Source organism: Lontra canadensis, unplaced genomic scaffold (genome assembly GCF_010015895.1).
Source record: "Lontra canadensis isolate GAN:19392208 unplaced genomic scaffold, GSC_riverotter_1.0 scaffold154, whole genome shotgun sequence".
Lineage (NCBI taxonomy): Eukaryota > Metazoa > Chordata > Mammalia > Carnivora > Mustelidae > Lontra > Lontra canadensis.
Genome location: NW_022631148.1, coordinates 2,530,824 through 2,548,814, shown reverse-complemented (window position 1 = coordinate 2,548,814; position 17,991 = coordinate 2,530,824). Strand labels below are relative to the sequence as shown.

The 17,991-nt window shown below is 35.9% G+C and overlaps 1 protein-coding gene and 1 pseudogene across 1 annotated transcript; one reads left to right on the top strand and one right to left on the bottom strand.

Annotated features, from left to right (window-relative positions):
• Positions 1-1,150: 1,150 nt before the first annotated feature.
• LOC116859406 (olfactory receptor 4C11-like) lies at positions 1,151-2,065 on the bottom strand. Its single transcript, XM_032844625.1, has one exon. The coding sequence runs from the start codon at positions 2,063-2,065 to the stop codon at positions 1,151-1,153; it is 915 nt and encodes a 304-aa protein (XP_032700516.1).
• A 13,003-nt stretch (positions 2,066-15,068) lies between these two features.
• Positions 15,069-15,986, top strand: LOC116859382 (annotated as a pseudogene).
• The last annotated feature ends 2,005 nt before the right edge of the window (positions 15,987-17,991 follow it).

Here is a 17,991-nt window from a genome sequence, read left to right as displayed (position 1 = left end):
ACATTCTCATATAAAACCAAAAGACCAAAACTGGAAAGCTCTAAAGTAGACTTTCCAATCCTGGGTTCTCCCAAGGAATCTGAATTTTGATTTTGTGAAACTATTAGGAACAACAATGACAACAAGAACAAAAAGCTTTCTCCTGATATCTGAACAAATATGGCAGCCAAGGAAGCTAAGCAATACAAGGTCAATAATCTAAAGATACTCTGAAACTTTTTTCTTTTCCTGCAAATGTTGATATACCTAGAAATGATTCTCAAATTGTAAGAAAGGCAAAGCTTCTTTCCCCAACCTGCACAAAGTTCCCACTTCACTTTTACCTTTTCTTGGTCTTCGCTCTACATGGTTCTCTAGTCTCCTTTGTACCCCTTATCCTCCCTTCTGCATATTCCTGCTGCCAAACACCCTCTCCCTTGTGAAGAGCTATGGGAAGGACATCACCAAAAGGCAGCTGATGGCTGATACCACCCATCACTGCCAAGTATGAGATTCTCTTTCTCTCACCATTCACAGAATGTTTCAAGGTTCTCCAGTGACAATCCAGGTTTTCACTGAGATTTCTAGCTATGATTGGAGTTTGAGGGTTTATCCATGTAGATTCCCTAGTGAAGCAGGTTCATGTACAAATTCCAGAGCAGAATTTTCTCAGAGCACCTTCTCCAAGTCCCATGTTCTCAAGATGGCAACCTCCACTCTCTAAGTTCCAGACCCATATGGGTTAACTTTTATGACCACATTCATAAAGACTAGAAAAAAGTCTAGAAAAGGAATTGGTGTGCACACACACACACACCATCATTCTGTCATGAGTCAGTACATTTCCTTCTGAAGACAAATTTGTACAGTAAGATAAATTATCATGTAAACATGATCAGATATCAATAGCATTCAACTAAGGGCCATTATACATTGTTCAAGATGGTTATGGATTGTAGGTAATCCTATTCTATTGCAATCCTCTCAGAATAAGGAACATATATTTCTAATTATTTATTGATATTAAAACAAATATACAAAATATTAGTTTAATTAAAATTTATTAATTCCGCCCCCCAAAGAGAGTATTTTATATTTCCTGTCCACGAAGCAAAACCAAACTGTTAAGGAAATATACAATAGAATCCCTGAATACCGTGTATCAACAGAATCATGCCTGGCTACACCATAACTTTTTCATGGCATTTTTCACTTCCGCATTCCTCAGTGTATAGATCAGAGGGTTGAGCAAGGGTGTCCCAATTGTGTAAAACACAGCCACCATTTTATCCATTGGAAATGTGGTTGCTGGGCGCGTGTACATGAATATACATGGACCAAAAAATAAGACAACCACAATAAAATGGGAGGTGCAGGTGGAAAGAGCTTTTCGCCTTCCTTCTGCACTGTGGTTTCTCAGAGAGTACAAGATGACAATGTAGGAGACAAGTAGAATTATGAAACTCACCATGCATATGGCTCCACTGTTGGAAACAACTAGCAAGTTTATCACATAAGTGTCCATGCAGGCAAGTTTCAATAAGGGCTGCAAGTCACAGAAATAGTGGTCAATCACATTGGGGCCACAGAAAGGCAATCTCAAAGCCAGGAAAAGTTGTGCTGAAGAGTGGATACAGGATCCCACCCAGCTTAGAATCACCAGCACACGGCAGACATGGTGGCTCATGATTGTTGTGTATCGCAAGGGCTTACAAATGGCTACATAGCGATCAAAAGCCATGAGGATGAGCACAAAGATTCCCATGCACCCAAAGAAGTGGGCTGCAAACACTTGAGTCATGCATTCATTGTAGGAAATGGTCCTCTTCTGAGAAAGGGCATCCACAGTCAATCTGGGGGCTATAGTTGTAGAGAAGCAGGCATCAGCAAAGGACAGATGCAATAGGAAGAAGTACATGGGACTCCCAAGGGTCCTGCTTGTTTTAATAGTCACTACAATGAGAAAGTTCCCCAACAGTGTGGCAAGGTAAAACATCAGGAAGACCCCAAATATTGCTTTCTGCTTTCCTGCATCCTGTGTCAACCCAAACAGAATGAATTCAGTCACACTGCTATTCAATGCCATGCTAGTGACTGCAGGTAAAATGTTTAATCTGCAAAGAAAAGAAAAGAAGTGGTATCAGGGGAAGGCCAGTGGACTGATCTCTGAATTCCTTCTTTTTGTTCCATGTTATGTTACCTCCAGCTGTTTTTCATCCTCTATTAATTTTTGTGAATCTGCAGAAGTTCAAGCCTCTCCCAGATCCATCTGTAGATTCAGAAATTAACTGCATTTCATTAAAGCCTTTGTATTTGAGGAATAAAAATTAAATGTCTTTTAAAAATTTTGATTCCTACCAAGATTAAGCATAGCAGAATTTGCACTTTCCTTGGGCAAGTGACTTAACTGCCTTGAAATTTAGCCTTCATATGAAAAATGGATTCAAATACTTGCCATACTTTACCCTGAGTTTCCCTAAGAATTTAAAAAATAAAAAAGATTTTTTTATGCTCACATACACACACATATACTTCATGTTTTATACATTTTATCTATGTGCTTTGAAGTCTAAAAAACATTATCTTATTATAATTAAGCACTTATATTATTGGAGAATCCTTCCTGAAGATAATATTCTTAGTTCAGTTCATTAATTTTTGGGTCCCTGATCCCTTCATCTCTGACCCCATCGGTATCTTGGTTTAAATATGCTTTACAAGAATCTATTTTGACAGTCTTTTACTTATATCTGTTGTGCTCAATGTCAGTTTCACTGATGGTCATTATATAACAAATGTCTGGGGAACATTGAGGTTGAAATAACTCAGGAAATCTACTGTTTGCTATCTTTACTACAGTCTTAAACTGAACTCATTAGAATATTGAGTGTATGTGCATATGAATTCAATGTGGCTTAAAATTCCTAAAAATGCCTATAATCTAAACATGTTTTTTTCTTATATACATTCCTTTTTACCCTGACTTCCCAGGATAATTCTTCTAAAAATGTCATTTGAAAAATATTCCATAATTTTGAATATAGTATGAGTTGTCTTTTTCAAGTTCTTGTTCATAGCATGTATAGTTTGTCATTGAAATCACTATGTATAATTTTGTGTTTTGATTTAGACTTGAAATTATTATAATACTTTTTCCTGTATAACTATACTTTCCATAGTTTGTTTATGTAATTATGTGACATTGTATAAATTTTTCTAAGTGCCATTTATTTGATCCTTTGTCCACTGAGAGATTGATGATGCTTCCAATTTATACTCTCACAAATAATTTAATTTCCCAAGTATTCTACTGCTGCCTCAACTGTTAGAGAGTATTGCTACTACTGATATTTATTAAAAAGTCTGTCAATATTTTGTGTCCATTAAGTAACTATATTTTATTATAGAATAATTCATGATTATCTTTAATTCTTCAAAGTACAAGGAAGAATTAGAGAAGAAAATTAAAACCTGTCTTCAAATTATTGAATCTCTCATCCTACTCTACAGAAATAACTACTTTTATCTTTCTGTGTGTATTTTTAGAAACATTCTATCAGTAAATTTGCATATGTGTATCCATACAACTGTTTTTGATATACAAGTATGGCCATAATTTCAAGGTTGATGATTAATCTGCAGGAAAGCTGATGAACATACAGAAAAACAGAAAAAGGTTATTTTGTGATACTATCTTCTCGGCTTGTTTAATAAGAAAAAATTATATCTTATTATGTTCATAGACTTTTTTATCACAAGCCACATTTTACATTTTTATTACCTTTTAATGAAAATATTGCTCTTCTGAGTATTTTTTATGTTTTGTCAGTTTATATTTTACAATCTTGATATTTTATCTGGGATCACTATTAATCTAGCAAAATAAATACTTTTCTCGGCCAAGAACACAGTTGCTAGAGTCAAATGTCTTGATTCCAAATCCAAGTTCCACTATTTACTCGCTTGGAAAATCCCCTTTAAACACAGTCATGTACTTCTGCAGATAAAATGAGAAAAATATCTGGCTCATAATAATAATTAAGAACTGCATAAGTGCCAGCTTCTGCTTCTTTTACTATTGGGATTTTACTTTTGCTCTTTTTCTGTGACTTATTTCTTTTCATATAGTCCAAGCTGCCAATTTCATCATTTTAATTAAGTCTGTTTTCAAAACATTTCAAGATTATACTATCTATTCACTTCATTCATAATTCAATAATTGTTATTTTATTTTAAACATTGAATTACAAGTCTCTGGAGTTACTGTAAAGAATGGACAAAATACTCCCCTGTTTGTAATAATTTAACATGAATTTTAAGATAAATGTAGATGAAATTATTCATTATGTAAGGCACTTCATGATTGGTATAAGAAGAATACAAACCATCTGGGAAGAGAAGAGTACAAAATCCTAAAGGATATACTGGCAGTAAAAAATGCAGAATTAGGTTAAGAAATTAACTGTAACATTAACTGAAGAAAGACAGGTTCTAAGCCAGATTCCCTGAGATGCAGATATTGTAGAGCAGAGCAGAGAGGGAGGTAAGCACCTCTGTTAGCACCTAGTGCATAGAGGCTGAAGCCGCACAGCTTAGATTCATACCCCACCCAGCTGCCCACTATGATACAATGTTTAACAAGTCCCTTGATATCTCTGTGCTTCATTTTCTTCACCTATAAACATTAAGAGTGAAATTACCCAGTCTATAGGGTTTCTATGGAGGCTAAATAATTCAGCCTGCACAAAGAATGGGAGACCCAGGTCTGTACTCCCTGAAATCGTAATGATTACTTTCATTATTATTAGTAGTATTAACTTTCCACTAAGATTATTAATATCGACTTTCAAAGTTGTTAATCTACTTTGTTCATTTATCCATAATAGAGATGCACAACTGTTTTACATGCAAATTTCCTTTGCTGACTGGCTGAAATCATATCGGCACTCTGTATCATGCTCATGGTGCTATGAAGCTGGGACTGAGAACGCCAGGTATCTTGAATAAGTACTAAAAACCAGATAAAAGATACATAACAGCTTGACTATGTGGCTCCCATGATGAGAAGAAAGTAGAAATAAAATAAGCCCTTGGTTGTTAAGAGTTGTGATGCAAAGAAATGAAAATCAGAGGGATGAGAGAGCATTTGAGATGAAAGAAATCAAATCAAAGTATTAACGGAGATGATAGGGCAAATAGAAGAGATTATTATGAAACCTCTAGTTGAGACAGATTCTAAAGTTATACTTTTCCTCCTAGCCAAAGGCCATGAAAGCCTGATTATGAAGTTTGTATATATTCTTGTGGTCAAATATAAAATTTAGAGACATATAAAAAATGAGAGCTGATTGTATTAAGATTTATTCAGCACCTCTTACTCAGTTGTTCAAGAAAATTTAGTCATCTCTTTTTTCTAATTTGAGTCCTGTCAGACTTTGAGCTTATCTGTAATGAAATGCCCAACTCCTTCAAGATGTCTGAGTTGCACTGAAGACACCCATCTTTTTATCCCCTGCACTGAGAAACTCAGGGAAAAGCATACACGTGCATTTGCTGTATCCCCAACGAAAGGAATCTGTGGTGGCTTCAGACCTGTCACATCCCCTCATACTGAAGGACCAAAAGTGCTCACTCTCAGATGTCTCTTTGAGGGGAGGAGTAGCAAAATTATATACCTCTCCTCAGCTTTAAGAGGATCATTTTGTTGCTTTTGTCTTTGTTGATGTTGTTAAGACTTCATTTTTTTTAAGATTTAATTTATTTATTTGACAGAGATCACATGTAGGCAGAGAGGCAGGCAGAAAGAGCAGGGGAAGCAGGCTCCCTGCTGAGCAGAGAGCTGAATTCCAGGCTCAATCCCAGGACCTTGGGATCATGATATGAGCCAAAGGCAGGGCTTTAACCCACTGAGCCACCCAGGCACACCAAGACTTTATTTTTTCAGAGCATCTTAGATTCATAGCAAAACCCAGAGAAAGGTACAGATTCCCCTTTTAGTTTCTGCCCCCACACAAATGTCATCTCATTGTCATTAATGTGTTCCACAAGAATGGCACATTTGTCACAACTGATGAGTCAACCACGACACATCACCATCAACCAGAGGCCAGAGTTTACCCCAGGGTTATCTCTTGGTGTGATACATTCTATGGATTTGTATAAATATCAAGAACATGCATCCATCATTATAATATCATACAGAGTATTTTCACTGCCCTAGAAGCAGGATCATATAGACTCCCAAAACACAGAAGATAATAATTATTTTCACAATGTCTAAGACTCATTAAATACTGAATAAAATGTATCATATCTCTTTGTGAAAGAAAAATAAGATGTTGAGTGAAACATCTGTAGAAGTTTTCACTGTAAACATTATTAGTTCATACATATGACAAAATCAGGCTGATATTTCATAAATATCAATATTACAAATGGGCAGCCCTAGAATTCCTTAAGTGGACTTCTGTGTTTTTAAACCAAAAGAAAGGACACAATTTCCAATGTTCTTTCTTCTCTTCTCTCTCCATCTTCTCCTTCTTTTTACCACCTTCTATAAATGAAAAGGAAAATTGAGCATTCTGAAAGTATGTTGAATGATAAATATGATAACGTGGTTACTATGATTTTCAAATGCAATGGCTGAAATACTCACTGTGACACTCACAGCCCTCCAGCAGTGTGCCACAATATTCCTTACTATCTTTCCTCCCAGTGCCTCTGGGCATGAATGCTCCAGCCATGCCTGACACTTCCTGTCCCTCATAAATACACCCACACCAACTCATTCACCAAGTTTTCAATATTTCTTAGTAGCTAAATGACATGCCTCTGATACAACCTCCACTCTCCATCACTACCTGCACAGAGTATCCAGTTCAGATGCCACCTCCTCAGCAAAGCTTTCCACATTTTCCCAAACCACTTTCTTGTGAACGACCTTCCACTGGTAAAAGGTATGTGTGTGCATGTGTTTAATGAACCATGAAACACTTAATTTAGCCTTCTTTCTTTTTGCTTTCATATCTTTTTCATTTGACTTTATATCTCATAAGGCAAAATCACACTGTTCTATTTTGTGCAACTGAGGGTAAGCTGGCAGACAGTTTCAAGCAGAGAGCAGTGGAAAAGAAACCAGTACCAGATCTGTAACTTTTGTGCTCCATGGTAACCTCTCCCTCTTGAACATTTCACCCTCTACTGCTCTGCAAAGCATTAGACTCCAACAATAAAAGTGGAAGGAGCAGAAATCCAGAAACCATAAATAGGTAAGGAAGTAAACCATTAGTTTGTCTAGTGCATGTCCTATCAAATGGATGGAAAATTCAGGATGTATCAAAAAGAGACCAGCATTTATATTTATGTTTATGTTTATGTTTATATATAAACCTATAGTGCAAAGCTGAACAGAGAATCTTGCTAAGGATAAAGAGGACTTTGTTAGAGAGTTTGCTTCTCATTCCTTCTCTCCATATACCATCCCTTACTCCAACACCAAAAAGAAATTGTAATTCTTAGGTGGCAATGGGTTTGGGCAGCCAACGATATCATTAATATCAGAACAACCAGGACCATAGTATCACAGAATCATGGTATGAACAGTATCAATGCATACTGATTGCATATGGTCTGTCTACATCCCCATCCTCCTGACCTTCAACCTTGCAAATAAGAAATCTACCAGCAGAGGAGACTATACTTCTGCCCCTTCAATGGACCCCTTTCAAAAATAATTACTCCTGAGACAGTGCCACATCAAATAGAGGCCAGTGAAAGCCAGGAACCCTGACACATCAGAATTTTCTCAACACTGAGAGAAATGTTTCTGGAACTTTGTGCTTCTCGGGAGAATGAACTACATGACAATGGCCTGAAAACCCAGTCCTGAATGGGAGGTAATTAAAAGGATATTCTTTAGTTGGGGTTGAAAACTTACCTTATTTCTTATACAGAAAGGGATGAGGTCCAGAAGAGAGCTCATAGTTTTTGCTCTTGCAATTCTGATTTATTTTGAAGATGAATCATGTACAGTGTGTCTGCAACATGTAAACTGTACCTCAAATACATCTACTTGGCTTTCCATTGCAGGATCTATGGGGAGAGAAGATACTCCACAGATAACCAGTCTTTCCTAAAAGGCTTGAGTTACACTCTTCTGAAGGGTCAGTAATATCAGCAGAAAGTTTGTTACGGCTACTCTTAGAACTTTCTAGAATAAAAAAGAAATACCCTCACTATTCTGTGATAGAAACATCTCTAAAGCCAGAAGTATTACTCCAGAACAATTCTCTGGCAGAGAACATGGATGAAATATTTGTTCTTCCTCCATCATATACTTATAGAAATTTCATAGAATTTCACAGAAATTCAGAGCCTTTGGAGGGATAAGGACCCTGTCCCTCCCAAAGGATATGCTCTATAAACTACTTAGCTCGGTCAGGCTTGGATAACAGTAAACCATGGTGCCAAGTAATCTCAGATTAGGCAGTCAACAGGCAGATTCTGTCCCCAGAGCCCTTCTACTTCCTCATCTCCTGAGGGGACCCATCTCATCTCAGTTATCAACCGCTTCACTGGTGTCCCTATCCTAAGGAAAAAGTATGTCTTTCAAGTTAAACCAAGGTATAGACTGATAAAATTTCCCAAAGCCTCTGCTCTTCAAGTCAAATATTTTCTTTTTTTTTTTAAGTCAAATATTTTCTAATGGCAGGTAAAACTGTGGGCCCACGTATATGTTCCAACACATGTGACATAATTGAATTCTAGCTTCATTAATTATGTCTTTGCGACTTAAGGCAAGTTTCTTAACTTCCCCAGTTTTCTATTCTAGAAAATTTTACTGTAGATATAATAATGATTATCAATCTTAATGTACAGATAAAATAAATAATTACAATGAAAGCTACTAATTAAAATACCTACAATTAAAAAATATTTTGAAGTTATTAAGTCAGTAAATAAAGAAAGAAGAGACAGAAAGTGGAAATGAAAATATTTTTATGCTATTTTTTAAAATTACGTTATGGTTTACATACAATAAAATTCACTTTTTTTGTTTGTTTGTTTTTTGATTCAACAATTCTACACATAACTCAGTGCTTGCCCTGACAGGTGTACTTTGAATCCCCTTCATCTATTTCACCCTGTTGTCCATCTCCCCTCTGGCAACTACGAGTTTATTCTCTGCACTTGAGTCTGTTTTTTGTTTGTCTCTGTTTTTGCTGTTGTTCATGTCTCTAGATTCTTAATTCTATATATAAGCAAATGCAAATGATATTTCTCTTTCTCCATCTGCCTTGTTTCACTTAGCATTATACCCTGTAAGTCCATCCATGTTGTTGCAAAAAAATTCTTTGGGTAAAGAGCCAGTAGTGAAATTACTGGATCATCTGGTAACTTTATTTTCAACTTTTTGAGGAGTCTCCATAATATTTTCCACATGGCTGTACCACTGGCTGTACCGGTTTTCATTCCCACCAGCAGTACTCAAGGATTCTTTTTACTCCACATCCTTGTCAACACTTGTTATTTCTTGTCTTTTTTTTTTTTTTTTTAATTTTAGCCATTCTGACAGGTGGGAGTTGATATCTTGCTGTGAATTTGATTGATCTTTCCCTGATGATGAATGATGTTGACCATCTCTACATGTGTTGACTTCTTACCTGTGTGTCTTCTTTGGAAAGAAGACACTGTCCTCTGTCCATTTTCAAATAAGATTATTTGTCTTTGTGGTGGTAAATTGTATACATTCATTATATCTTTTGGCTACTACCTGTTTATCACTTTCATCTGTCTCCATGTATTTTTTTATTTCCTCTTTGATCTTTTGGGTCACTTATTCATTGTTTAGAAGAAGGTTATTTTCCTCCATGTATTTGTGTTCTTTCTACATTTCTTCTTGTGAGTAATTCTAGTTTCATGTCATTGTAATCCAAAAAAGGTGTATAATATGATTTCAATCTTTTTGAAGTTATTAAGTCTTATTTTGTAGCCTAACATGTGATCTTTTCTGGAGAACATTTCTTATGCACCTGAAAAAAATGTATACTCAGCGAAACTGGGATGTAATGCTCTGAATATATGTTAGGTCCATTTGGTAAAATGTAAAAGAAACAACATATGTTGGCGAGGATGCAGAGAAAGGACCCTCTTACACTGTTGGTGGTAATGCAAACTGGTGAAGCCACTCTACAAAACAGTATGGACGTTCCTCAAAGAGTTAAAAATAGAGCTACCCAGGATCCAGCAATTGTACAACTAGGTATTTACCCAAAGGATACAAATGTAGTGATCCAAAGGGGCAACCACACCACAACGATTATAGTAGCCTTGTCTACAATAGTCAAACTATGGAAAGAGCCTAGATGTCCATCAACAGATGAATGCATAAAGAAGATGTGGTATCTAAAAGCAATGGAATATTACTCACCCATCAAAAGAAATGAAATCTTACCATTTGCAACAATGTGGATGGAAGTAGAGGGTATTATGCTGAGTCAAATAAGTCAATCAGAGAAAGACAATTATCATACGATCTGACTAATATGTGGAATTTAAGAAACAAAACAGAGGATCATAAGGGAATGGAGGGAAAAACAAAATAAGATGAAAACAGAGAGGAAGAAAAACTGTAAGAGACTCTTAACTCTAGGAAACACACTGAGAGTTGCTGGAGGGATGAGTGGGTAAGGGAATGGGATAAATGGCTGATGGGCATTAAGAAGGGCATATGATGTGATAAGCACTGATGAATCGCTGAACTCTACTTCTGAAACTAATAATAACTATATTCTAATTAATCAAATTTAAATAAAATCAAATTGAAAAAGATAAAGCTGCAGATGTAAGCTATGGAGATATAAAGAACATCATAGGAATATAGTCAATAACACTGTAGAAACTTTGTGTGGTAGCAGATGGTAACTACACTTACAATGGAGATCACTTCCTAATGTATAAAAAATATTGAATCACTATCACACACACTTGAGACTGTTAGGATATTGTATGTCAACTATACTTCATAAATAAATAAATAAATAAATAAATAAATAAAAGGGAAATACAATACAACATAATACAATACAATTGCAGGCTGCCCCTAGCCCTGATGATGCTTACCATCCTCTACTTTTTATTTTCCCATATTACATACAAACTTCTAACCAAACATGCTATCTACTTCTGTGTTTATTAGTTGCTTGTTTTCTTTCTCCCTCATTAAAACCTGAGGTCATGAGGTCAGGAAGCTTTGCTCTTTTCACTCCTTTATCTCAAGGACCAAAATATGTCTGGCACATGGTAATTAATCAATAAATATTTGTAGAAAAAATAGATCTCTAAAATATTTGAGAACCAAAGTATGAAAAAACTCAGTAGACTCAGATCTTTGATTGTTCATAGTGAAAACTATTTGAACTAAAATTGAACAAATCTAAATTACACTTCAATATGTCACCAAAACACTTACAGAACATCAAAGTTATTTCAATACATCTCAGTATGTATAAATTACTATAATTCCTATGAATATTTTAAAAGATTTTAAAAGATTGGTTACTTAGTAAATTTGGAAAATAGACCATAAGATAAAATGATCACTTTATTCCTGAATGAGCATTATTCCAGTAACCAAGGAATTCCCATTTGACTTCTTTCCTTTACCACTATAAAAAAAAAAACCCTTAAAGATCTTCTTATGTGAAAAACCTGATTTTAATTTCCTGTGAACAGCCATAGAACATATTTTAAAATCATTTTTAGCTTTTTGCATTGGCTCTCTTGAACTCCATTGCACCTGCCTTCACTTTGGAAGAGGTTGCAATGCTAAAAGCAAAGTTTCCCACACTTCCTATGTCTTGCTATCTTGATGGACACTAGGTTCCTCACATTGTTTACATTCCTGAAGGGTCTGGAAGGTGAGACTTCAAAGCCTATCTTATTTTAGCTCTTAACAACATGAACAAATAAGACTAAGAGAAGATTAATAACTGTATTATGCCTAAAACCCACAGCTAGTAAGTAGAAGATAAAGTACTTCAGTTTGTATTTTAAACTTCAATTCAGTATTCTGTGTACTAAAATATATCTTTATTTGGTGTAAGTACCAATCAGAAATGTTTGTTAATTCAACTTTGATTACACCTTCAGTCAGTAAAAAATAATTTGATTCACTAGTTGGAAAATTATAACAGTCACACTTCATTAGCTGTAACTTTTAGCAATAAAGTTCATTTGAGAAAATAGAAAATACATGCTTGACAGAGAAACATGTAAAGAGTCTCTGAATATGGTACTGTATGTTAAATTCTCACAATAACATTCTTTTCTCAAAAGCATTGTGTTTCTCTCAAACCCCTTCCCCCTTTGTATCTGCTGATACTCTGTTAACACTAGAGCATGGCATTCTCTCTGTTGGGCTATTGCAGTTCTTAGGACCACTTTTATCAATTTTTGAACAATAACACTTGCTTCCATAAAGTCTAATTCCTGGGGAATATTACATAGAATACTTAAAACTAAAAATGACAAAAGTTGCCATTGTTGTTGAAAATTAAATGTGTCAGGAATTCAAGTAAGAATAAAAGACTCCTCACTTCTTTCTGTCATCTGATAGTCATGTCTGGCCTGGGGAGTTGGAATACACACAAGGGCAAGTTGAGGATCAGTACTGGAAAAGTGCTGAAAAAATACCATTTCACCCAGGACATAATATCACCAAGACAGCATGGTACTGGCATAAAAACAGACACATAGACCAGTGGAACAGAGTAGAGAGCCCAGATATGGACCCTCAATTCTATGGTCAAATAATCTTTGACAAAGCAGGAAAAAATATACAGTGGAAAAAAGACAGTCTCTTCAATAAATGGTGCAGGGAAAATTGGACAGCTATATGTGGAAGAATGAAACTTGACCATTCTCTTACACCATACACAAAGATAAACTTGAAATGGATAAAAGACCTCAACATGAGGCAGGAATCCATCAGAGTCTTTGAGGAGAACATAGGCAGTACCTCTTTGACATCAGCCACAGTAACTTCTTTCAAGATAGGTCTCCAGAGGCAAAGGAAACAAAAACAAAAATGAATTTTGAGTACTTCAGGAAGATCAAAAGCTTCTGCACAGTAAAGGAAACAGTCAACAAAACAAAGAGGCAACCCATGAAATGGGAGAAGATATTCACAAATGACAATACAGACAAAGGGCTGATATCCAGGATCTATAAAGAACTCCTCAAATTCAAAACACAAAAACAAACAAACAAACAAAAACAGATAATCATGTCAAAAATGGGCAGAAGACATGAACAGACACTTCTCCAATGAAGACATACAAATGGTTAACAGACACATAAAAAAAATGTTCATTATCATTAACCATCAGGGAGGTTCAAATCAAAACCACATTGAGATACCACCTTACACCAGTTAGAATGGCCAAATTTAACAAGACAGTAAATAACGTGTGTTGGAGAGGATGTGGAGAAAGGGGAAACCTCTTACACTGTTGGTGGGAATGCAAGATGGTACAGCCACTTTGGAAAACAGTGTGGAGATTCCTTAAGAAATTAAAAATAGAGCTACCCTATGACCCTGCAATTGCACTACTGGGTATTTACCCCGAAGATACAGATGTAGTGTAAGAAGGGCCATCTGTACCCCAAAGTTCATAGCAGCAATGGCCACAGTTGCCAAACTGTGGAAAGAACCAAGATGCCCTTCAACGGACAAACAGATAAGGAAAATGTGATCCATATACACTATGGAGTATTATGCCTCCGTGAGAAAGGATGAATACCCAACTTTTGTATCAACATGGACAGGACTGGAAGAGATTGTGCTGAATGAAATAAGTCAAGCATAGAGAGTCAATTATCACATGGGTTTTCTTATTTGTAGAGCATAAGAAATAACACGGAGGACATGGGGAAATGGAAAGAAAGGAGTTGGGGAAAATTGGAGGGGGAGACGAACCATGAGAGACTGTGGACTCTGAAAAACAATCTAGTTTTGAAGGGGCAGGGGATGGGAGGTTGGGTGAGCCTGGTGGTGGGTATTATGGAAGGCACGTATTGCATGGAGCTCTGGGTATGGTGCATAAACAATGAATTCTGGAACACTGAAAAGAAATTAAAAAGATAATTAAACATTTAAAAAATAAAATAAAAAATTAAAAAAAATTCCTGGTGTTGAAAATAACATGAAATTTTGAAAGAAATTTTGATTTATGCCAAATGTTCCCTATTTATCATTTATTTTAGTTTCAGTCTTTCCTTATATCTTATGAAAACATGTTGAAACACCCATTAAAATGCTGAACAAGGCAAATAATTTAACTTTGGACAACATGGTGTAATTTCAAAAGTACAAAGCCTTATTATAGAAGCTGAATTTAAACTACAAGCAACTAGAAATTATACAGAGGTAAAGTAACAGGAAATAAACTTAGTCAAACTAACAGATTAAAAATAATTTAATGATGGACTGAACCAATTGACTAAATGTTCACTGCATAAACATGGTTTGTTTCTCCTTTGTCCACCCTCCCTCTTTCTCCCTCTCAGTTAGGCTTCATTAAGGGAAACACTATCAAATGTTTCTACATCCTTCCTTGAATGTTCATAATATTTACTAGAAGACACTTTATAACTGAACTACCAGGTCCACGTAGTGTGAAAGGGCATTTTGTAAATCAAACATGAGTTTTCTTCATTTGGCAACAACCTGTCCTAAAAGGATTTTGCTATAAACTAAAGAAAGACATTCAGCTCATAAAGATACCCTCTCATACCAAATCCCCTAAATTAATGTTTATTATGCCTGAAGAAACAGGTACTCTTTCATTATTGATATATTTCATTGTTTCCATAAGCAATCAGGTGAATAGATGGTGAATAGATATTATGATTTCCACTTTATTCAGAAGAAAACAACATGGGAGGTCAGTGGTTACACACTGGTAAGTGGACCTTCCATGATCAAGCATATGGATTTGACCTCCAAATGGAGTATTCATTTCCTAATATTTCTTTCTTTGGAGATTATTTCCTACCTGCTACCTACTTTCTCCACTTTGCCTGAAATTATGCAACAAAATAACAGTGTAACTGAGTTCATACTGTTCAGATTGACTCAAGATCCTATGAAAAAGAAGATGGTACTTGTAATCTTCTTCATTTTATACGTGGGAACCATGGTAGGGAATTTGCTGATTATTGTGACTATCAAGTTCAGCCAGACACTTGGGGAGCCCCATGTACTTTTTCCTATTTTATTTTTCCCTTGCTGATTCCTGTTTCTCAACGTCCACATTCCCCAGACTAACTGTGGATTCACTCTCAGCAAAAAAGACCATAACTTACAATGAGTGCAAGACTCAAGTCTTTGCCCTACAATTCCTTAGCTGCACGGAGATCTTTGTCCTCATCCTCATTGCTGTGGACCACTATGTGGCAATCTGTAAGCCCTTACATTACTCAACCATCACAAGATGGCAGGACTGCACGATCCAGGTTGTTCTTGCATGAGTAGAGGTTTTTATCCATTCTATTACCCAGATTATCCTGGCTTTGAGACTGCCTTTATGTGGATCTAATTTGTTTGATCATTAACTGCTATGATTTGCAGCCCTTGCTGCAACTTGCTTGCATGGACACATATTTGATCAACCTGCTGTTGGTCATTTGCAGAAGCAGGTTTGTGATTCTGATGATCTCATATATTGTCATCTTGCATTCACTGTGGAACCACAGTGCAGAGGAAAGGGAAAAAGCTCTTTCTACTTGCACTTCTCACATCATCGTAGTAATCTTATTCTTTGGTCCATGTATTTTCATATATACATGTCTTCCAACAACTTTCCCCACGGGCAAGATGGTGTCCATATTTTATACTATTGGGACCCCTTTCTAAACCACTCTACTACACACTAAGGAATGCAGAAGTGAAAAAGGCCATGAGAAAGCTATGGTATATCAAAATATCCACAGAAAGCAAAAGATGAATTGAGGCGTTTGGCTGATTACTTAATCCCTACAGATATCACAAATATTATGGTGAATATCTTCACTTGCCCAACACACCCTAATATAGTGCAGCTGATTTCCTTACTTTTCTCTGTACTTCTGCCCTCAAACTAGTAGTTTCCTTAAAATTCTGGTCTGGTTCTTACTTTTCCTGAGAGCTCAATTCTGAGATTACTGATTATGAAATACTCCTCACATCTCACTCTGCAGTCTGGTTTGATAAGGAGAAAGAAATTTTATAATCAGACCTGTTCAAATAATAAGCATACATAAATAAAGTAAAGCTTGTTCTCTATGACTTACAATTCTCTCTATTGCACATTCTATATAAGGTATCCTGCTTTCTGCTGAACACAGAGCAGAGGAACTAACTTGGTGTGTCAAGAAATTCCTTTCATTATATGATTAGTTTATCCCTAAAAAGTTCTATACTAGTGAACTAAAAGCTGAAAGGCTATATATATAAATATGGGTAGTTTCTTTATTAAGTAATTTTTTGTATGGTTCCTTTGACTATTAAGATAACTGAGACATTATGTATGGGATTTTTTAAACGTAGTATTACAAAGACCTCATGATATTCAGCTCATTTGTTGGATTGGGATATAGGTGCTACAAGAGTTCTCTACAATGCTGTGAGGGAAAGAAGTAAAATAATGTATGTTGTCAAGACTGAATAAGAATTTAAATACAACATAGATTTGACATATTTTCTGTGATTGAGGTATAGAAAGGTAAAACCTGATTTGAAGGAAAATGTATATTATTTCATTTACAGTTGGGTCATACCAATGGAATAAGAGATAGCCTCTAAGGCATTGAGAAGTACTCAGGATACTTGTCTCTAGTTTTAGAGAGAAACTACACTTGAAGCAGGAAGCCACTTTCTTTGCTGTTTGTGCTTTCCTAGAAAAGGATTAGAGCCTATTCACTATTTAGAATTGCCAATAGAGGCCGCCTGGGTTGCTCAGTGGGTTAAGCCTCTGTCTTCAGCTCAGGTCAGGATCTCAGGGTCCTGGGATGGAGGCCCACATCTGGTTCTCTGCTCCGCAGAGAGCTTGCTTCCCCCTCTCTCTTGGCCTCCCTGCCTACTTGTGATCACTCTCTGTGTGAAATAAATAAAATATTTTAAAAAATGAATTTCCAATAGAATTTTGGTTTTGATACTGAGTAGACCAGATTAGCAGCCATGCTTGAATATGTGCATGACATCAGTTATATAATGAACTTTTAAAATTCATTGATTTCAGAGAGTACAAAAATATTTCTTCAAAGGGATGGATGCCTCCCAGTGTTTATATTGGCATTACCTACAATGGCCAAATTATGGAAACACCCCAAGTGTCCACTGAATGATGAATGGATAATTTCTGGTAGATGAAAATGTATGTTTACTCAGTCTTCAAAAGGAATGAGATATTGTCATTGTCAATGACAAGGATGGAACTAGAGAGTATTATGCTAAGCAAAACAAGTCATTCAGAGAAAGGAAACCAGCATATGATTCCACTCACATGGAATTTAAGACACAAAACAAATGAATATAGGTACACAATGAGAGAGGGACGAACCGAGAAACAGACTCTTAACTGTAGAGAATAAACTAATGGTCACCAGAGGGGAGGTTGATAGGACGACAGGTTAATTAGGTGATGGGAATATGAGAACATTTGTTTTGATGAGCGTTGTGTGTGTTATGTAAGTGTACAATCACTAAATTGTACACCTGGAGCTTCCATTACACTGTATGTTAACTAATTAGAATTTAAATAGAAACTCATAAAAAATAAATGATTTCAGTGTATTCGGTTTTACCACATTCTTAGTAACTGTGACAAGATTCCGTTTCATTTTTAATGCTGTTCCCAATTACTTACCTGGAAAACCTTTCAATAAAAATAGTTTCCTTCTGTCAAAGTTTAACTTAAAATAAATTCATTAAAATATCATGTTTTCAAAGTTCTCACTACTTTTGGGTGGGGG

Excerpts from the sequence above, each read along its gene's own strand:
- LOC116859406 (XM_032844625.1), bottom strand. The coding sequence starts at position 2,065 with ATGGCATTGAATAGCAGTGTGACTGAATTCATTCTGTTTGGGTTGACA.